The 23,913-nt window shown below is 35.5% G+C and overlaps 1 protein-coding gene across 4 annotated transcripts in view; it reads right to left on the bottom strand.

The window, feature by feature from the left end:
• The window catches only part of LOC140156047 (angiomotin-like), a 41,182-nt gene that overhangs the window by 4,863 nt on the left and 12,406 nt on the right, over positions 1 to 23,913 (bottom strand). For 3 of the 4 annotated variants that reach the window (XM_072179156.1, XM_072179157.1, XM_072179158.1), the window contains exons 3-11: positions 18,855 to 19,029; positions 13,194 to 13,338; positions 9,299 to 9,421; positions 8,605 to 8,750; positions 7,395 to 7,544; positions 6,125 to 6,241; positions 3,332 to 3,516; positions 1,910 to 2,316; positions 896 to 978 (exon numbers count right to left, since the gene is read on the bottom strand). In XM_072179156.1, coding sequence (XP_072035257.1) covers positions 896 to 978; positions 1,910 to 2,316; positions 3,332 to 3,516; positions 6,125 to 6,241; positions 7,395 to 7,544; positions 8,605 to 8,750; positions 9,299 to 9,421; positions 13,194 to 13,338; positions 18,855 to 19,029 — 1,531 coding nt within the window. The remainder of the gene's footprint in view (positions 1 to 895; positions 979 to 1,909; positions 2,317 to 3,331; positions 3,517 to 6,124; positions 6,242 to 7,394; positions 7,545 to 8,604; positions 8,751 to 9,298; positions 9,422 to 13,193; positions 13,339 to 18,854; positions 19,030 to 23,913) is intronic. The other variant, XM_072179159.1, reaches the window with a different exon arrangement.

The following is a 23,913-nucleotide window of genomic DNA, read 5'->3' as shown; positions in this document are numbered from 1 at the left end:
AGTAGATTTAGTAAATAAACACTATATAGCTTCTTTTTTTTAAATCCCCATTTGTTTGACTGTCTTAACTGTAAGTATACTCTGGCAGATGTGTCTATTCTTCCAGAAAATCTAAATTATTCCATCATGCTACTGCGCTGTGACCACATCCTACAATTAAAATTCTTTGGTAGATGGTGGTCATGTGGCACAATTTGGACATTGCCACTGAACTATTGCATCTAGGGAAAGGATTTGGATCTGAGGTTGAGGTTTAAAAGGGAAGACAAACTTGGACATGTTTATTGGTGGTTCTGTCCTCCCTTAGACCCCCCTTCCAAATGCTTCCCTAGATAGTTACATGTAGATGTCCAAACTGAAAAGAAAGTAGATTTTGTATGAAATATGCAAAGCAGAAACTAGTTCCCTTGATCTCTGTGTGCATGACATAATAGTACTAGTCACTATTGCCCAGGCAGGGAAGAATTACTCAACTCTGCCCTGTTATCATGGTTATTATGCTAAAGCATTCGGTTTCCCTAAAAATTTTAAAAAAATTGGATGTAGATAAGTAAAAGCCAAAGAACTGACTTCATGTATACTACTGATACACAAACATATGTACCGTACCCATTATAATTCTTCCCTAAATGACAACTACTGAATGCACCTCCACTGAAGAGCAGTCACTGCCAGTCAATGCATAAATGACCATCTATTAAATTCCAAAAATATTCCACCTATGGAAGACACAACTTTAACATCCATACAAATGGTGTAGATTTTAAAGAGTCACCTATTCTGGTAATCCCATTTGAAATTCATACTCCCTGTGTGGAATATTAGTGCCCTGATTTTGATTGGGGTGTATGGGTTTAAACCGGAATAGCCCAATCTAGTCTAATCTCTCTCTCACCTGTTGTGCAATTTCTTGATCAAGCATCATGAGTTTCTCATCAAGTACTGCTCTTTCCTTTGCTAAGTCAGTATCGCTGCCATCTGAAATGGGAAAAGCATTGCATCATTATTATACAATTATAGTTTTTTCACAATGCAAAGTTATTAAACAAATTCATAACTGTCATTTTTAACTCATCACACAACCAAATCTCAATATTTTATTCCCTGAAATTTGTTGAAATAAACAATTTTAATCACACTCTATATTTTGCCCTTCAAAAAAGTCAAACAGGCTAAAAGGGATTTACTAATTACATCAGTGCGAAATCACGCCACGTGCAAATACGGTTGTTGCAAGCGCGTGAAGTGTTCCGACACAAAGGATGTGCACACGCGGAAGTCATTGCACTGCGTAATTCCTTGCTACATCAAACGCGGAGGTCATTGATGGATATCAATAACCCCTGTGCCTGTGTGCGTATATCATCTAATGAACAATTTGATTGGGATGCACATATGGTGTAATACGCGGAGGTTATGAATATTCAATATTCACATGAAACAGTCCTAATTACAAGAATTATTAAAGTGCAATGTGCACTTATCTTTTTCCCTGTGTGCTTCACAAGTTCCTTATATTATATTAGAAAGTATAAAATGCCTGTTTATTTTAAATTTTTGTTCTTGTTGAATCAATTAATCATATGCAAGTGTGCATTTGAGTTTTTGCCCCCACACATTATCAAATTATGCAAATTATTGCTCTTAAATTCTGCACTTGGTGTGTTGTGAAATGGATACTGCTTCAACCACTTTATAATCTCACTCTTTCATGAGTGCTGCACATATTGTTAGATTTTGACTCATGCCAAAATATTTTGAAATCCAATATAGCTGATTTCTCTAAACAAGTACAGGGTGTCCCATAAAAAATTACCAGGCGAATGAATTTTATTCTCTCGGTAAGTTTTTCTGGGACACCCTGTATTATACAAGGATAATAACAAGAAAAAAACTAGTGCATTCTTACCTGTACCAGCAGTTGACAACCCTGACGTACTTAACGATGTGTGTGAATCACTGAGTGCCAACAATCTCTCCTGTGATCCCGGTCCTCTACTTGGAGCCTTGACGGCCAGACTTTGATGGGACCCATTGGGTGACCTCATTACTAAGTTCTGTTGTGAGGATACTGGAGATCTCTGCATGAGATTCTGTAAGGAACTAGAGCTACCTGGTGAACACGCCAGGTTGTGCATAGATTCAACGGAAGATTTACGGACAATATTCTGTTGAGAGTTCTGTGGTGAAGAGGATGAGATGGGTCTGGAAAGTCGCTCCATGGAGGAGATCATGGTGTCTTTTTCCATCACTTGCCGTCTTAGCATCTCAATGATCATGTTCTTCTGAGCTAACTCTGCATTTAATTGATTGATTCTGAAACAAAAGACAAAGTAAGAAAGATAATTTAAAATAAATCTGGTAAAAAATCTAGTTTCTCTGTAACAATATTTTCCATTAATAGGTCTTTATTAATTTTATGGTTTGTTCCCTAAATGTTTCACACATTTGTGTGTGACTCGACAAAATGGAGCTGAGGAACATGCCATTATAAATGAAGAATAATCCCATGTTCATTGCATTCACACAACTGTCTAACAATCATAAACTGAGTGCAACATATTTGGCTATCTTTTAGAATACCCAACCATTTAATACTTATCCCCACAAATGCTATTCTTTAAAACTTTAAAAATCCCCATTGAAAACTCATGCTGGTAGGTATACTAAAAGAATTATAATTTTTCTTCAAAGTTACCAGAGCAAGTTTACATTACAAAGAAGGTGACAACAACAGGTACATGTAATTCAACAGCATGGGGAAAAGTAGTTATTGATTGGAATTACTATCAGAAAGCTTTTTTTCTTGATTAGTTATAATAGCAATATCATATCCTAAGTTCAGTCGTAACACATATAGTGGCGTACGTGAAGGACAAAATATGTTTCCGAGAAAAATGTGTTACTAATAACAGAGTCTCGATTTCCATTTGAAATTCAGTTTTAGCAGGGCCTAGATTTCGTGCCAGTTTGCGAGAATCAAAAACCATCTGAGTCGCTTCACTTACTGCATAATTCAATGAAAGAAATTGATTCTCGCAACAAATATTACAAGAATCGTGATTCTTGTCAAATCCGAGGCCCTGTTTAAGGTTCAAACTATTGAACTGTATCTTAAATAGTTCAAAAGGCAATAAATATTACAGGATCTACCTAGCTCTAAAACTGTATGTCATTATGTGAAACAGAAAATTTGGAAAAATCACTCTACACCACTATGTGTTGCAACCGACGATGTGTACTACAACCTAAATCAATGTTCCAAATGGATGATGACAAATTGGTTTTAACTATAACAAAATAAACCAATTTACTGACATCAAATCCTTACTTTGCTTCTAACTCTGCAAATTTGACATTAACATAATGCAACTCTTCTTGGTGCCTGGCCTTCTCAGCATGTGCTTCTGCTGCCGCAGCAGCCATCTCTGTCTCCTGATTGGTTCCTTGAGGTGAGTCCTGATTGGCTGATTCACAGAGTCTCATTGTGAATTCCTCAAGATATCTTTGCTCCCACTAAATATTAAACAAACAAAAAAGAAAATATTTTTATAACAGATGCGACAAGTATGTATAGTAATTGATATGAATCAAATATCAGTATTAGTTAATGACATACCGTAACCACTCGCGTATAAGCCTACCTTCGGCTACATGTATAAGCCCACCCCCTATTTTTCAAAACATTCTGGGAACAAGGGTGCATTTGGGTATAAGCCCAGTACTTAAATCATATCAATCCTTTTCTTTCACATTTAAGAACAAATATATTTTTTTTAAATCAGTTAAAAATTAACATTCCATAATTATAATTAAAAAACATTGACATAGATGATAGGAATTACTGGTACATCGGGCATATATGTGACGTGTCATGTCAAAAGGAGACACCTTTGGGCAGGATCATAAACGGAGAAATAGCCAAAAATCTGCCCAGGTGATTTTTTTTACAATTTATGTTTGTTGCGAATTTGTGATGTTATTAATGTTAAAAATATTGTCTGATAGTTTCAGACCGGAATATAACTGGCATCTTGTATTTTTGAGACATTTTTCAAGGTAATTCCTACTCTCAACATTGTCAATAATATTTTTAAAGGCCGATATCTCAATCTCCAATTTTATAATACCATAACTTATGAACTCAATATCTTCGCTCAGGAATGTTTGATTTCATTGGGGAAAACGTAGCGTTGTAGAGCAAAATATCTCTATATTTAAGATGTGTAAAAACCTCAAAATTGATAACCTGCCCAAAAGTGTCTCCTTTTGACATGACACGTCACATATACAAATGGGGACAATTGCTCTTATTTTTAAATTCAACTACAAGCCCTTCCTCGGTCATAGCCCACCATTTTAAAAGTGAAATTGTCCATCTAGGGGGTGTGGGCTTATATCTGAGTGGTTTCGTTAATATGATGACACTTGGGCTGGCCTTTTTTTATGTAAGTTTTGCATAAAAATGTATTCGATTCTAAAAATTCATCAAAGTAAAAGGTAAGAAGATCGCGAGGGTTGGTCGCGATCTTGTTATTCCACAAAAAATGCACTTGATGCAGTGTACAGTGGGTACATGCACTCATGATTAAGAATTAAACATTTGATCATGGTTCAATTTAACTTAGAACTTGAGAATCAGATTATTTTGTTTTAAGCCTCAATGTGAGTTACAAAACATATGAAAATATCTGACCTGCCATTTTTAATTTGATGATGATAAGAAAATGTGAATTGAATCAAAATTTGCTTTTTTGCTCTTGATTTCCCAAATGTTCATTGAACCTTATCTTCCAGAGTGTACTATTGGCCTATCTGTCTATACGTGGGAACAGATCCCGTGTATCACTCACACATCAGATAAACATTGGCTACGGAATGAATGGTATTATCTGCCAAATTTATCATTGTCAACTTGATGAAGAATTCACACATAATAGCTGCCACCAAGTATTACTCCCCATTCCAGAAAAATATAGCACTAAGTAGAGGCTGAACACATTCTACACACAGCAGCTATCCTTGTACTTAACCTGATATATTCTTATTACTATTATGATGCAATATGACAGATGGCAGGCAGGCACTAAGATAACTAGGTCAGGTGTAAGCATGGGGTCAAACTCTTACTCGTGGGAAACAAGCATTTATCTACAGTACTGAGAAACATCACCAAATTCTTCACCTTGTTATCCTAATGCCCGCCAACATATATTCTTGTTATTACTGGTGCAATAGTTCCAGACATGTCTGATAGCCAACTCTAATGTAGAGCCTATCACAACACTGGATTTGGCGATAGGTATCCAGTGTATCATGTATTCCGCATTCCTGTCATCAAAGCCTTCCCTTTAATTTGCACTATATCTTAAGATGCTTTTGTCCAGTCTCACAGGTTTATAGACTGGATAGGCTCAAAGAATTTGGAGGTGAGGTGCTATTAACCCCCTTGTTTTCAAATATCCTCCATAAAATGAGCAACACCTAATGGATAGGGGCATCTTTTTTTGAAAAACCATAAAAAGAACTTAAATACTTTCATATATGGCTATTCCACATAAATCTACAAACCCTATTTTACTGGCATCTCAAATCCAGTTGCACCTTATGGTCAATCCAGCTGGACATTGTTGCTTGTTTTATGTAAAACTCCAGAAGAAAATTGCAAAAATATATAAAATCCACTTGCCTTAAATTAGACATTTTGTTTGGAAATCTTTCACATTTTTTCACCTTTTGTTGATGAAAAGGGTTCGCTGGATTTGAAATTGACCTTTTCGGTAAATCCTATAATTCATTGCGGTTACACCTGAGGTGTCGCCATTTGGTGTTGCAATGAGCAAAATTTTGAGTTACACCTTTTCACTGGCCAAGAAGCAGTGGATTGGATGGCAATGTGCAGTAACGATGTTCACTAAACAATGTGCACATCGATGTGACGTCAAATGACGACATCTCAGGTCTACCCGCAAAGGTTTATGGGATTTTTGAAACAGTTACATTTGGTTGGAATTCCAAAATCTTCCTCATGCAAGGGGAGTGGTTTTCAAATGTTATAGCCCATTGCATTTCTGCTCTGACAGACATTAATTTATGGGATAACTCTGATATCAGTAATACATACCTTTGTTACTTCAGTTTCTAATCTTAGTATTGTGTCCTCCCTCTCCTTGAGTAATTCTACTAATGTTTGACTGCTATTTCCTCCATCTAACTCTGATACACCTTCATCTTGGTTGCTCTGGAATAAATCAAACAACTCATGTCTATCAAACATTTCATAAGAGTAATGTATTCAACCTATATAGCTCCCCTTAGAACCCTCTGTACACTTTTGTACCTTGCACCTTTTTTAAATGCCCATTTTTGTACACTTTTAGTATGCAATTGGGTAGAAATTTGTTTACTAAATAAATCATAGGACAACTCCCGGGGGACAACTGTCTGGATTTTTTTCTTCTTTATATCAACTTGAGTTTATGCTGGGCTCTTTGATTAAGCTAAAAAGTTAGTTTGGTTCAGAAATAGTATTCATATATGTGACCCCTCAGCACAACTGAGCCCTGAAGTCGCCAATCATCATTTTTGAGATATTCAACCAAAATATTCTGCTTGAAATTAGCTTTAAAATGATGTATATCATGTCCATAGTACTTGACATTTAAGTAGTGAAAAATTAATAAAACAGTCAATAAATCCTTTGTTTCCTATTGTTTATTGTTAAGTTCGATGGGGCATATCTCAATAGTGGCACTGGCGACATCCGGGCTCAGTTGTGCCGAGGGGTCACATATGGTCTATGGTCATATATAGTGATTACCTGCAAAAAAACCCTTGGGGCCAATATATATTTTTGGAAACATTCTGATTATGTTTTGGGGTCATCTCAGGAACCTGAAAAAGTTGGTTTGGTTCAATTCTGGGGTGTGCAAATGAGGTAGTCCTAGCTCCCCTAGTATAAGCTTGGCAATGAAGCACTTGTAATTGCCAAGGACTATACTACACACCTTGAAATTCTCCACTCTACCGAGAAGGGTTACCTGACTTGGATTGATGAAGGGGCGATCAAGTGCAGCAGGCAGTCGAGAATGGCTGTCCTGACTTGGATTGGGGAACACTGCAAGAGAGCTCTCTCCTTATTCAGCTTATATTGGACTGCACAATAGAAGGAACTCTCCCATTGCCGCCAGAAGGACAAAGGTTTGATGCTATAGAAAGCTTTTTTGGCCTATTTACGCACTACAGATTGTGATCACTAACTTCCCTTTAGCTAAGTGCAAGGGTGCCTGGTATATGACATACATCAAGAGTATTGTTTTGAGACCAAACCGTGTCTCAATTCCCTGATATAACACACAAGATAGCATTATTTTATTTTAACAAACTCCACTTACATGATGTCCTTTGAGAGTAGCCAGTTCCCGTTCTAATTTCACCCTGTATTTCTGTTCTAAATGATCCCTCTTCTGATACGTGCCTTGCAAAGATTGAAGGTATTTTTGTAAGATGCCAACCTTTTCCACATACGGCTGCCGTCTTCGGAGCTGAATGAAATGAACGCAATCAAAATTGTCATTTTATTATCATTCATAAATACAATATACAATTTAACAAAAGTAGCTTTGACACTTTCAACGGATGAAGGAAAATGTTCATTTACCTTGCAAATATTTTCGGTAACGATCTGTTACCATCCTAAGCCCCTAGTGACTGGCTGATTTAGGGATTCAATCATGTTTCACCGTTGTTCATCACCGATTAACAACTCGCATCCGGTGCGTCTGCGTGGTTTACTTTGCGAGGGCAGCTAAAAGCTGCCCGAGCGAAGTAAACCACGCAGACGCGCCGGACGCGAGTTGTTAAACGGTGATGAACAACGGTGAAACATGATTGAATCCTTTCAACAACGAAAAGAAGCTAAATATCGTATAATTCACGATTATTTTACGAGGAATTTCAGTTAATCATTGCCACTCAGCCTTACAAAAACTTTGATGATTTCTCTTTTGATATCAGCAATAAAACTACAGAATAAAACGGCAATGTTTAGCCGCTACCTGAAAAATACTGAATTCAACTTGTAAGCTGGCATACGCACAAAGGTTCCAGGCATGACGAATTTTACGCGCTCTCGCGTAACGCGTAGTCTCGTTCGCGTTCGCGTATACGCTACAGTAAAAGTGTGGGTTCATCACGGTTTAACAACGGTTGGCTCCAGTACAAAGGTATAGGAAGAGTTGTTGAATGTTTTCTTCACGGATAGTTTAGGTGTTTCTATAAGACTTTTTTTAATTTTAAGATTTTGGCCCCCGTCTCTGTTTAATATGACTTGTGGTTCTTTCTTGATTACTATGGACTTCTTGATCTTTCTGTTGAGAGTCTCCTTTTGACAATCTTAATGTTTGGGGTGGTTACTTTCATCAGCATTATTGTGACAAGCCGAGGAGGTGAATGCTTGTCTTGTTAATTTATGTTGGCATTGTAATCATCTGAATGGAAGATTGTTCAACCATTTGAACATTTAGACTGAAGTTTTCCCCATTCCACAGGTAACCCACCCTTCTCCCAAATGCATATTTATGTCATAATATTGGTGCAACTTACCTCTTCCTGATATTTGACGACATTAGCCTGTGCATTTGAGAGTGCTGTATCTAATACATCTATGTGAGATCGCTGATCATTCAAAGTAGCTCTCTGTGCTCCTAATTCAACAGCCATCCGTTGCTTCTCTGCCAATGCTTCTTTATCTGTAAATCAAAAGTTGAATTTTCTTAAACTATTAGATCTAACGAATCCTGCCAAGTTTGTGTGCCATTCAAGGAGAGCAGAATAGTGTAACTCTGAATTATTTAACCATGCACTGGCAACTTTGATATAAATATGTGCATGTTTGCATTCTCCATGTAATGCACTTTTAAAGTGAATTTTTACACATAGTTGTCCCTTTCACCAAGTTTTGTGATCCTTTGGCCAATCATCATTGTCACTACAATGTAGCACAGGTGTAAAGAAATCTTGGGACTTTTAGTTGTTTTATAAACCAATTTTCCCTCTTAAAATATTGAAAGATTGGATTGGTGGAATTCAAAACTGGGGAAAAGGGGTCCTTAAACCATCACTTTTTCTAGGTATCACAGGCCAGCCACACAATATTCACCAGCAGGCTGCATACAGTCTGTGTAGGTTGTCCACCACTGTTATAAACTCTGACTATATAGTACTACCAATCCACTATGTTATGAGCCCCCCTATTACAAGCTGATCAGAGTATAGATTACAAATCACATGTACTTACGTTGTGAAGCAAGTTGTGTTAGTAAAGCCTCCCTCTTTGTAATCTCAAGTCTTAGATCTGAATCACTGGCTGATTTGGCTTGTTCTCTCTGTGTAAGCTGACTTCTGGTAATCTCTAAATGTGCTGTAATAACAAATGACAACCAAGATGAGAAATCCATTCAAAAACAGAAAAGTTTTTATGCAAAAACCACCAGAAAATATGCTAAAGGAGCTTGTTTGCATTGGATATTCTTTCATTGCATCATTCTGTCTGTGAAGAAACTGAAATGGAACATTACTAAAATGCTTGGGCAACTATCTGCACTACAGGAACACATGCAAAATTTAAATGGTAAAATTGGGGAAAGTTAACCAATAAGGATGTCTTTCCCTAAACCTGCTGATGGTAACTTATGGAGAGAGAGAGAGCATGCAATATAACAATACCATAGCAGAAAGGTTACAGTTGTCTGATTATTAGTATATGTCTGGTTGTTTGATGGATCAAATGAGCACTCATAGTTAGGGAAAAGTATACATGTAAATAGGGAGAAAATACAACACCACTTGCTGGACCCTGCGTTAGGATCTAAGCTACTTTATCAGCTTACAAAATATGAAAATAGGAAACCAGAAGGACAGTCCCACTGATGATACAGGATGTTGACTAGATATATCAAAATTATAGGAACGCCATGTCAAATGGGAGAACAGGGTTGCTTGTCAACAACACTTAATTTAAATTATACAAGAAAGAAATTACAGGCCTATGTGTAGTTACTTTACATACCTGTCCATGACTATGTGAAATGAATGCAATATAATATAATGAAAAGAGTAAATCAAATGAACCCCATTAATCATTTCTTACAAGTATGGCCCATTTTATGATACTGTGTGAGACATAGCCTGGTCATATCATACTACAATTTCGAATAATTGAGAGATATAAATACTAGTACTGATGGATTAAAGCAGGGACTGCCTTTTGAGAAGAGTGAGAGCAATCACTCCTCTACAGCTCTTCTTAAGTTGCATTTGCAAGAGCGATTTATAGCTCTTCTAGATGACTAGTTAATTCTTTATGCTTAAATGGCCACAGGTGCAAACAGTTCTTCTAAAAGCTCTTCTTGAAAAGACCAGAAGAGCATTCTACAGCTCTTTTCTCATTTTCAAAAGGCAGTCCCTGGTATAGGCTTCCAGCAATTCACTAACAAAGTCACACAGATGACCAGTGGCGGTGCCAGGAATTTTTTTCGGGGGGGGGGCATTGAGGGGGCAAAGTGAATTTCAGGGGAGGGGCAAAATCACCGTAAAAGTGAAAATGCCCCCATGCCCCCCCCACGTGGTGCCACCACTGCAGATGATTTTGGATTCAAGTCACCTCTTAATGATGTTGATGCCATGAGTCTATCCAGTGCAAAATGATCCCATCCATTAACCTTTGTTATCTCATACATTTGTACACCCTGACTGAAGTCATTCCATCCTACTCTAAATCATCTCTAATAACTAAAGTATGTTCTACTCTAAGTTGATAATGTAACCTTTACAACAACTGTTATGTATAAACAAAGCAAGCACATTTATACATAACTGATATGATGAAATTTGATGAAATTACAGAACTCCCCTGAAGGAGGTTCTAAACAGTACAGCATCTAAACTACCTACCCATTCATCCATCAGTTTGGACTGATAAATGCTTCCAAAGATTCTTTTGATAGATGCTAATTTATAATGATATAGCAGCTACAAATGTTGGAACTCAGAAGTAGGGCAGTAGTTTAACACCTGGCCACACCAATGGATGGCAATGGCGCAGTCAGACAGGTACCCGCCTGTCTGACCTGAAACAAATTTAGAATCAGTTTATAAAATGCAAATGTCTTGGCCTGGTTATTTTATGGGAAGTCAGCAGCATTCTAAAATTACTGACCTGGCTAACATATTAAAAACACCACAAATTTGAACCTCCATTAGGCTGCACAGGACTGGGTTTTTTTTAAATGCCAAATTTTGGATAGACAATTTTATTTAAGGATGCATACACAATTACCTTGTAAAAGTATACATTTTTGGAAAGGAAATGATAAAAGGATTTCAACTGTATACATTCCATACTTGGCAGTGGGGTTTGACCCCCACCCTTTTTATTTTACCCCCACCCTTTTATTGAGGCACCCTTTATATTGAAAATTCCTGACCCCCACTACTTTTTACTGAGGCACCCTTTATACTGAAAATTCCTGACCCCCACCACTTTTTGCTTTTTCTCCTATTTGTATACATTGATGAAGTCACAGGCAATTTAATTTTGGTTCGAAGTAAATCAAGTACGCCGAATTCTGCACCTATCATCACACGATAACCTACCTAGTGGATGTAAACATGCATCAAATGGAATTTTATCTTGCGATATGGTTTGCTGGCATTGGTTTGGCACTTATTCTTGTGGTTTGGCACTTATTCTTGGAAACTAGAGGATGATTTTATCATTCATTGAAAATATATGTATTGTAAGCTGGCACTCCCACCCTTTTTATTTTACTCACACCCTTTATATCAATCCACCCTTTTTACCAACAAAGTTTAAACCCCCACCCTTTTAAGGATTTTCCAAATTTCCAAGTGGCACCCTTTAAAAAGGGTGCCCTGCCAACAGTGCATTCAAAATATGGAAAATATTACCCAATTTTGAAAAAGATCCACCAGGACATTGTACACATTTCCAAAAATTAAGAATTACATATTCCAAGACACACACAAAAAAAGTTATTACTCCTCATTTTTTTTAAATCAGGTTTTCAACTTTGTTTGAAGGCCAAAAATAAGTTATGCAAATTTTGACTGACTATTTTGGTTTATATTTTTACAAATAAGCAACATTTGAAATATATGTTACAAAGCGATATCTAGATTTTTGACTCTAAAAACATTATGTCATTTGTATCATTTAGAAGTTCAAGCATAACTAATTATGGTGGATTGAAAAAAATTTTCCAAAACATTTCCTTTCCAAAAAAGGTATACTCTGGTCTACTTGTCTTTGTTAGTTATTATATAATGAAAATACCGACAGAAGGATACAATGAAAGAATTATGCAATGCAATGCAAACCAACTCCTTTAGCATATTTTCTTGTGGTTTATGCATAAAATATAACTTTCCTCCCAAACGTGATCCTTAGCATGTGTGGTTGTCGTTGTTGGGTGACTGGTGCGCATGCACTATGGGTGTTACAAGCGTAAAAAAAGAGAGGGTACGTTTGTTACACGCGTGTTGAGGGGGAACGACATGCACTGTGCAAGGGCAGGGTTGCTGGCTTTCAGTTGGGCAGGAGACCAGTGGCCCATGTCTCCTCTCCCTTTAATATATCTCTGGGATCATCAACCTTGCCCTATATAAATAGCCCAAAAAACCTGTACACATATTCCATGGTATTTTTTGACCATTTCTGGTAGTCACGTTTTGGCTATACATGTATATGAAGAGCTTTGTTGCAAAATCCCTTATATCCACTTGAGCAATTTTGAGAAAACATCAAAAATCATCAAAAAAAGTACTGATATATGGGGATTTGCTACAAAAGGCAGGATGCTTGGGTAGAATGAGCATCCCACCAAAAACTGCTTTTGTTGAAAGCCCCCTTATATCAGTGGTTTTCTTGATGATTTTTAGATGTGTTCTCAAAATTGCGCAAGTGGATGTAAAGAGGTTTTGCAACAAAGCTCTTCATGACCCTCATTGACCCCAGGGTGGTTTGATTGGAGGTGCCCTCTAATGTTGCCCAGCCCAATTATGAGAATTTGGATTTATCCAAATCTATACTTGGGAGAATCTTTGTAAGAACCAATTCTTGGATTCTCACCAAATTTCTAGCCCGATTACATAAAATAGTAAACTCTACATACCTTGGAAAAGTGTGACTTGCTCCTGTAACCTTTTGCATTCAGCCTCTAATTTGCCCCTGACCATCGACTCCAATTGTTCTCGCTTCTTGGTAGACTCAACTAGCATATCATGTGCTGATTGAACCTTGTGAATGTCTTGCTCAAACTGTAAAATAGTCAAGTAAAAAAAAATGAGAAAAATAAATATCAAATAAAGTATTAGTTTGATAATATCACAGAAATTAAATGCAAAATTATGGACTTTATACATGCATACATGTACATGATACTGATAACAGACTGGTATTAATACTATATAGGATTATAAAATAAATGCTTCTGGCAAAGATGAGGTTGGGCTATTATATACTGTAAAACCTCTTCTACAAGCATATACATGTAGAGTGCTTCTGATGAAAGCTAAATTATTCCAGGCGCCATTATGGAATTTGAGCAAATAAATTACAGATCCAATCATATTCAAACAAGTATTATTGTAAGGCCAATCTATTGTATTTGTATATTTACGCTTGTTTCGTATTAATTACGCTTTCATTAAAAACACTATATATGCTTGTAGACAGGGTTTTACGGTATGGCATCAGAAAAATACACCATGTATGTTCGACATTAATGTACAATACATCGATCCCAAATTGCTCTATAGAAGTCAGTTTGTACCGAAATTCATTCCCAAATGGTAATCGGTAGGCTTGGGCATCGTCTGTTTTTTTGCATATATCGCGACCAAAACATATCGCGATATCACCATCTGATGATATTTTTTGCCATATCAGAAGTTCACTAAAATGGCCCGGCAACTGCTGCAAGCAGTGAAGCAACATGTGCACAAATAAACAAGTACTACATACTTATTCAATCCACTGCCGTCGTTCAAAACAGCTTCTTTATATCCGAAGCGTTATTAAAACCAGCATGGATCCATTTGCGTATTGTACATATTTGTAAGTGCAATCGACAGTACTTCTGAGATTTCGCCACGAACGCTGCCATCATTGTGCATGGTTTCCGCTATTATATTGCATTGCATGATGGGTGATGAACATTTTAAAGTCTTCCGTGGCCAGATGCTGGATTTTGGAGGTCTGCATTTTTTGTTGCATTTAAAAGTTTTAATTTTCATAGTATTTGGATTTATGTAGTAATGTTTGCTGATGTACTTTTCTCTTTCATTTTTAAAAAGAAACTGCAGATAAAGAGATAATGGAATTCATCTCCAACTAAGTTTTTTGAGTAAAGGTTACAACTATCGCCAACTTCTTTGTTAAATCTTTTTTAGGTCTTCTTATATATGACCGTCCACCACAAACCAGCCGTAAAGTCGGCAAATTGTATTCTGAGTTACAGTGTAAAATGTGCATGAAGGATGTATTCATAGGTACCTCAAGTCGGTGCTTCATGTATCTCATATTGCTAGTGCCAGTCAAACGCCTTTTGAACCAATCAATAATTCTATTGTTGAAGAGGATAATAAGCTCCTACCTATAGAATTCTCAAGTAGCTCTAGGTAGGTCTTTGCTTGCTTTCAAGTGGTGGGTTACAAAGCATTGTATTTTGTCTAGGCATGCAACAATTAACAATGAGAGGACATTCCTGAACCTTGATGACTTGGGGATGATTTGAAATGACTGTTTGATATTTATTACCAGCAATGTGGAAAAAGAGACACAAGTAGAACCGAAATAAGGTACCATTTTGTTGAAAGAGCAAAGTTCAACAAACCATAACCCCTCCCCCTTTCAGGATATCGTTTGAAGTCAAATAATATACCATTTTTAAGCTTATGATATTTTCTAGTATGATTACCCTGATCTAACCATATGTGCCACTGCCCAAAACCATTTTGATTAAGAATGAGTTTGATTTTATTAATCCAACCAAATTGATGCATATTATCAGTCTTTTCATGTATAGTTTTATAAGACAATATAATATGAACGATATTTACTCTTTTTACCAGTTACAAGTCTACTCCAGAAGTTAATCATTTTTTATCAATTATGCTTTGCAGTTTATATTTACCAGTTTCACCATATAACATACAATTTACAGTTTTCTTTTATTTACTTTGAGAAGCCTTCTGGGAAAATTTCGATAAAATATCACATCACAATTTGGTTAATATTTTGCACACCCCAACTTTCGCTTCCGTATAAAAGTAATATTGGTAAGACCAGTGAGTCAAAAAGTTTGCAAGTGATATCAATCGGTAAGTGAAGTCTGATTGACTTGGTCCTTGCCTGGCTGACTTGTTTGTTAATACTTTTTTTCATACTTTCCATTATAATTAAAGACTACCCGAGATAATTATAATCATCACACACAATTAGGTTCTCATTACCATAGTGGAATAATGGTTTTCTTCTGATCTTCCCATGAGAAAATATTACAACTTTTGTTTTGCTTGGGTTAACAGCAAGATTCCAGGTTTGATAATAACTGTACGATTTAAGAGAATTGAGAGCATTTTGAAGATCTTGTTCATTTATTTTGAATATCGGATGAAATAATTGTATCATTGGCATATAATACCTTTATATTTTCCTCTTTTCAGAAGCAACACATCTCATATTACTGTCATATCTATTCAATTTTTACCCTATCAACTTGACAATTAGTTAAAAATTGGGTTCAGTGACCTTTTTAAAAACATGTCTGACAGTGTGAAGCTCATTTTGACAATTGACCATTATCGAATATTTTATACATCTTTTAGCTAGAAACCCATTCTTAAAAGTATGACCACATTTATTAAGATTTTAATTGAAAATATAACAATTAAATGTTGTGAACATTGGAATTAATAGTCATACACAGCATACTTTCATGTGTGGTTATGTATACCAGCCATCAAAAATAGAAGTTCTTCCATCAGCAAAGACAATAATAAGATATTAGACAACACCATCACTATGCAATAGCATACACGTATCCCCATACACAACAACAAAGTCCGCAATATATCGCAAACCCATATTCATCCGAGCGTGAGCAAAGTATTTGGTGTGTGAGTCTTGATACACACACATGAAATGTCACACTGTGGAAAGTCACGCACAGTGAACCGTGTATTTGTCAATTGAGCATAGACAAGCTAGTTGGAATAATTTCATGAACTGTGGTGGCCTTAGGCCAGGACCATGTTAACAACCATCACTCAAGCACAATATCAAAATGCAATTAGGTACGTCAGTGTCACAACTATTTCTGGAATTGCCGGCCATGCCCCCTCCCTCTTCAACAGTTTACTTCATCAGAAGACTCCCTGTATAATTTTCAACTAGGTTTTACTTTTACAACCTTTATGGATACCCAATACATTTTGATTACTATGTTCGTTTGCTAGCTTGGAGAGCTTACTGATGAAACCAAGCTCCTTAATAAAAAAAAGTTTAAGACAGTCGTCACAGGCTAAATAAAATGATCAAAAATAAGGACAGAAAATTATCTCAATTTCAGTTCCACAGGCACATAATGTTGCATTCTGCCAGCATTGAATATCTGAGATTGATTTAGTATATCTACCCAGACATTAGCACATTTCAGGGAGTATTAGACAATTGAACAAGTATACAAATATGTGAAAATAAAGATTTGAATAAACTGTGTTTACAGTTTACACTGATTAAATATTAGGTTAGTACTACATGTATCATGATGTACATGTATATATGAAACTATTTTGCACACACTCAAATGAATGAGACAAAAATGTATACAATTACTTGAGATTCTGAGAATGGTTACATAATATAAATAACATACGCACGGGAGAAATGTGATATGACGGACGTAGCAGTAACTTTATTGATATTGATAATTGCTAGCTTTCGACTATGTCTTCATCAGGCAACTCAAATAGGATGGACACCAGAGCGATGAGATGATGTTGTGAGAACAAGGAACAAGGAACATACATGTGTTGGTGGTAATGTATTGTACCACATGAAAACAAATGGGCCGGGGTGTTTGAGTGTGTGTGATGTCTATGTCTGTAGGAGTCAATGCATTAATGTTTTCCTGTCATACGGTTTTTACTATAGCCTAATTATCTGGTGTGCATTTTGATGTTGCTACATGTATTGTTGTTGTCACTGTTCGTGTTGGGTTTTCCATGTTTTCTTTTTCATCTTTTCTCAATTTCGTTCTCCTTGATACCAAGTTTTCCTATTGTCAAACCTACAAATGTATGCTGATCTATTTCCAATGGGTAAATAGTAAGTTCTAGAACACAATATTTTCATTTAAAATTTCATTTTACTTTTTCCAAAGCGATTAGCAATTAACTTTCATTTGAAATTTCACTATAAAATGGTAAAATTATATTTAAACTCCTCATAAGTATCAAACCTTCAAATACATGACTGGGACTGATACCCGTTTAGTCATGAGGTCAAGATTTATTAGGGTACTGCATACAGCTAATGACAGTTTTTTAACCTATTTTAATTGTTTTCTTCCCCCCCCCCCCTTTTTTTTGATATTCTTCCTTAAATATTTACAACAAGAGTTTCATTACTAACTAATGCAAATTTACATCTATATCAAGAACATAGACACATAAACATAGCATGCATTTTTCACATTCAGCTACAGGAGGACTAGCAGTGTGTAAATTAACTGTCAAACATCAACTCTTCTATGCATGATAGTCCAGACAATCAGCAATCAAGTCAACATGGTTTCTATTCCAAGAAAAAATTTCTTACTATCTTTTTTTTTTCATTGATTGATTTTCCCTATTCCAATGTGCACATTATCGGCGGAGGTGCCGTATTTAAGGACTGGGGTATGAACATTTGGACAGTATCCTTTGTGGGTCATAAGAGCGTATCAGACAAATTGAATTGCATTCTTAATACGAAGAATGTCCTTCTGATATCAAATAATTTTGATTTTTTGAAATTTGCGATATAATACACATTTTATGGCAAATGGTTAAAAACTGATATTTTTGATATTAAATTTTTTTTATATCTAATTTTGATATTTAAGAGTCCTCGAAGTAAACTTTATATCTAACGATATGTACTTAAAGTGTATGTAGCTAGGATGAAAAGCAGATGATCAGTTAAAACTTTTGACCTTTTGTATTGAAGATATGGATTTTTCCCCAAAACACCAACAAAATTTAGGTTCTTTTGAATTTATACCTTCAATTGATCGTCACATCATTAGATTTATAAAGTTTACTTTGAGGACTGTTAAATATCAAAAAAATTTTAAATATCAAATTTTAATGATTTGCCATAAAATGTGTATTACATTGCGAATTTCAAAAAATAAAATTATTTGATATCAGAAGGACATTCCTTGCATTCAGAATGCAATTCGATATGTATAGGGTACTCTTAGCTCCCATAAAAAATATGTGAAAACATTGTTAATATCAGATCCCTTAACGTTAGCTTTGGACATTAAATTATTTGCTTTATTTTCCACCCTGTGCTAATTTTATATGGTGCCTCCGCCTAATGCCTGGGCAACAGGATCCTCTACTTGCCACTTTCATGATCCCAGGGAATGGGACAATTATTCCAGCATTATCTTTGGGGTGTGTGGATAACCCAAATTATCATCATGTTGGATGCAACTGAACTAATTTTGAAGTCAGGGTTATGTTTTATCACATTTTATTTTTCAAAATGCAACTTCTCTAACCTTTTGAAGTCTGTTCACCTTCTGGTAGTACATCTCTAACTCCTGCCGTAATACTATATTTTCTTCTGATAAGAATTCCGCCATCTGAGTTGCCCGTGCTGCAATGGCTTCATGGTCAATTTCAAAAGGTGCTACTTCCGAGTCGGTGTAAGGTGATGTGCTGGAACCCATACTACTGGAAAGATGATAAAAGCAGACAATATTATAATTGAGCTATACTTAAAAGTGCATTGTAAGCTGAAAAGAAAGATTATTTTTGCATCATAAAATTCAAACCGTATAAAATGCAGCTCTTGGAAAACTCATAAATGGCCGTGTGTTTTGAACTCGCCACCCTTAGCGTTACATCACAAATATTATGATTTTTTACACCAATCAAGTTTCAATTAGAATATCTCCACAACTATCAACCCTAAACTAGCAAAAGTATACATTTTTGGAAAGCTGAAGGCAAAAGCAATTTAAATATACACATTGCAACTCATTGTACAGGGTGACCTTGAAGTTATACAGGGTGGAATAAAAAAATTCCAAATAAAAAATGGGTCACTTAATGCATTGCTTATTACTAACTTGCAGTTGTAAACTGAAAGTAAACAACACTGATTTGGTTAGAGGTTAGGGGGGCCTAGTGACTTTGGAAGAAAAAAAATCACAGCTGTTTGGTAATCTCGGAATACAGGGTGTCCCAAAATATGTTCAATTTTTTTTTACAATTCAACATATTTTGAACTGAAACATCTTACCCCTAACCCATACAGAAAAAGTAAGTCCATATTTAGATTCCTCATCAAATTTCCTCTCAGAAAATGTATATTTTGACTATGATAGGGTAAGTAATTAAAAATTTACAGCAACTTTTAGATTTTGAAGACATCCGCATCACTTACTACAGTGTTTAATATGAAAACGGGTAGTTTTAAACATAAAAGTTTGTATTTTATAGACTAAACCAATCATAAAGTGTTCAAAATGATTAAAAACAATTAGCAGAATTAATAATCTTTCAAAAGAGCTCTTAACCATGTCTGTAGCCCATATGGATGCAAAGATATGATCAGTTGATTCAACGTGCACACACAAAATCTTTATTTCCCATAGACTTTGCACATACCGCCACCGCCTCAACCGCCACCGCCTCAACAACCACCTCGGCCATTCTGAACTCAAACAACTGTACCTCCACTATCTTAGCTGATAAACAATTCTCCTTTGGAGGTCTGTTAGGGCACTCATTTAGCTACAAAATAACACCAAGCACACTACAATACCTTTTGTTTTTCAGAGATATAACAATTTGAACGAGTCTCGATTTGGAAAAGCGTAACAAAACCACCATTTTTGGGTGGCGAGTTCAAAACGTGTGGCCAAATAACTACTACTATTAGACTATAGTCTATATATCTACCTCGAGTCACTGGCACTAGCTTTGAAGTTCAGTGTGTGATGCATTGGCTTAGCATGGTTTCTTGCGTGTACATATGCGCCACTTTGATCGCATGCGTAAAAGTATGTACACACACCAAGTAACGCTAAGCTAACGCAGAAAATGCTGAACTTCAAAGCTAGTGCCGGTGACTGGTGGTGAATAGGCACAATACTTACATAAATACTTACGAAATAATTATGCAGACAAATAACAGTAAATTTACACATACATGTATCCACATCAAACATTTGAAAATGCCAATATATCGCCACAACACTGAAATTATATTACACTTTAAATGGGTATTTCTTTTAGGAAATCATCTTTGACATAAAAATGAATCATTTTGCAAAGCAGATTAGATTATCTAAATAGCTCTAAATACAGGAACAGAGGACTGCATGTTTACTTATATCAAATCGATAATGAACTAGCTGTCACAATGATTATTCCTCTCAATTTTTGCAGTTTAATACTTTTAAAAATATGTAAGTGTGTATGTGTGTAAACTTATACAATAAATTAATGTACATGTATATACAACCTCACTATTTTGTGAGAGGTTTCCCACCCAAAAGGGGACTTTGTGGGGTAAAAAATCTTCCAAGAGTGACTGTGATGTCATCCCCCCTGAGTCACTATTAAATACCTTTCATTATGTTTTGATGAATCCAAGTGCGTGAAAATATTGGATCCAAAACATTTAATTTATAAATTGGATGCTTTACACTCAATATTTATTGGTCTCGCTATGAGTTTTATAATATTGGACTATGTCTCATCAGTCATCACATATTTTGAAACTCATAACTCAACCAATATGGACTTAACTGATCCACTTTTATCTCAATGCAATTCGAGGGTGTGTCATCCCTAAAATTAAACAAGTAGGTAAGCCAGTCTTGATTCCTTACAGCCCCATATTCTGATCAACAGCCTCATTCCCACATCAACACCCAGTCTAAAGTGGTCAAAGTTTTGGTATCACAAAAAAGTTACTATTTTTGACAACTGACACTGTAAAATATTTGGACTAAAAGTACTAACACATCTATTGCTCACGATGTTTGCATAGTATTTTTGCGGGACCTCACCTGAGAGCACATCAGGTACATCAAATTGCATTCTGAATACAAGAAATATCCTTCTGCTATCAAATAATTTTTTTTTTTTTTAAATTTGTGATATAATACAAAATATGTTTGACATTAACAGTCCTTGATATAAACTTTATAAACCTAAAATTTTTAGGTCTTTTCAGGAAAAATGTATTTCTTCAATACGAAAGGTCAAAATTTTACTATGATGGAAGGCTTTTCCTCCCAGCTAAATACACTAAAAGTACATATCAATAGGTTTACTTTGAGGACTGTTAAATATCAAAAATATCAATTTTTAATAATTTGTCATAAAATTTGTATTCTATCGCAAATTTCAAAAAATCAAAATGATTTGATATCAGGAGGACATTTATCATATTCAGAATGCAATTTGGAGTGTCTCATGTGCTCTCAGACCCCACAAAAATACTGTGCAAATTTGGGTGACCGACCCCTGAAAGGGTCATCAAAATGTATTATACACTGTATGGAGTTGCATTTTGAACAAATTGGTCAAATAACCTCAAATGACCCCTACATGACCTTACATCTGTTGAAATCACACATGTCATTAATATTTTACCCAAGGGCTGTTGTGTCCAAGTCCCATCAAAATCCATCAAAGCATGTGGGAGAAATTGCCAAAAGGAAGACCAGGTACCAGTACTCACATTTTTACACATTCACCCTAAACACACATGGTGAATGAAGCTCATTTTTTTATTTGATGTAGTCCCCAATCCAAATGTATTCGATAAAATATTTGATAAAAAATTCGGTAAAAAATATCCATAGATAAGAAAAAATGTACACATTCAAATTATAATGTGAAAATGTGTATATGACAATCCCCCAGAATGTTGTAAAAAATATTGAAGTTGAATAACTTCACACACAGAATGTATAATAGGCCTACTCGGTATAGCCTTTTGGCGACAGTGCTTTCCTGTGCTTTTCAGTGCTCCCTGGCAGCTCAGGAGGCCTCCTTTATGTTATTTTCTATTTTTGATGTTTGTTGCAAAATGAATAAAATAAATAAATAAATAAATAGGGTCACATCACAACCACCACAATTCAACCATCAAATAATCACAATATATTTGGAGAACCCCATGTCCCACAAAGGAAAGTATTGTGCTAATTTATGAAAAATGTAGGCCTATGTTGAATGAAAGTTATTATACCAGTACTTCAATTTTGTTATACTTTTACAGATTAAAATTTGTTCAGCCTATGTTGAATGTTTAAAAAAACCCACTAAATCATTACAAAATTGCTATTCAATAATTGTAACACTGATGTGATAGTTGTCAACGTACCAGTGGACCAAAATAACCCTGGTAGCTAGCTCAAGAGGAATGGCAAGAATGAAGTTGTGTAAATTTGTACAGAATAAAGGATATTATTCATGTTCAACTATGTTAAAAATAAGTTTCAAAATGAAATATTTGATGGGTGTCACAAATACTAGACCAAAATAACACAAAATCCTCTTATGATTATTATTTTTTTAAACAAATTAAGCTTCTTACATAAATGTCATTATTTTAAATTATTTAGTTATCAGTATTTTAAAATTTCTGACCAACCAAAATCCACCTTAAAATTTTCACAAAATTATAAAAAAAAACAGAATTAAAACCTCATCAGATGGGTGACCTGAAAATGTCCACCTTGTGAGACCTAAATCTAAACAAAACACTGAAGGGATTCCCAAAACTTCATTTGTATTTTCTGCATTTGGACAAGAAGATTTTGTCTCCACCATTGTTCAAACTAAGGTTTCCCAATTATGACAAAAACTTATAACATGGGAAATCCAATAAATGTTTCCTTTGGAAGTTTGGATTACAAACATGTATACTTGTAACCAGTGATCGAATTTAGGAAAAATAAATGGTTGTCCCACGGACAACCAGATTACAATTTCTGGTTGTCCGTCTAAGCTTTTGGTTGTCCGTAGGCCTACAAATGTGACTTTTTGCTAGATTTATGGTTGTCCGGCGGACAACCGAATCAGTATTTTTGGTTGTCCGGCGACTTTTTTAGTTGTCCCGGGCAACCGGACAACCAAAATTTCGAACCCTGCTTGTAACCATTATTGAATTGCATTGGCAGGCTTGAGGAATACTTGATATTTGAATGTAAAGCGCTCCACAGACTCCGAGTATTGTACGTACAATATTGTATGCAACATATCTACGTTATTTTATCTATTGCCATTCTATTTCCAGTAATGTATAAGTTCTAACGAATGTTTGATGACGAAAAATCGATAATATGTTACATGTAATATCTAGTAGAAATATATTATCGATTTTACGTCATCAAACATTCGTTAGAACTTAAACATTACTGGAAATAGAATGGCAATAGATTAAACAACGTAGATATGTTGCATACAATATTGTACGTACAATAAAAAGTCTGAATACTGCTTAACTGGCATACTTCCTCATTATAAACTAATCAATTTTATCAACAGGAAATCATAAATAGCCAGGACACTATCAGATAATATAATTAATTT

The sequence above is a fragment of the Amphiura filiformis genome, chromosome 6, assembly GCF_039555335.1.
Source record: "Amphiura filiformis chromosome 6, Afil_fr2py, whole genome shotgun sequence".
In the NCBI taxonomy this organism is placed as follows: domain Eukaryota; kingdom Metazoa; phylum Echinodermata; class Ophiuroidea; order Amphilepidida; family Amphiuridae; genus Amphiura; species Amphiura filiformis.
The sequence above is the reverse complement of the archived record's forward strand: the minus strand, read 5'-3'. Positions and strand labels throughout refer to the sequence as shown.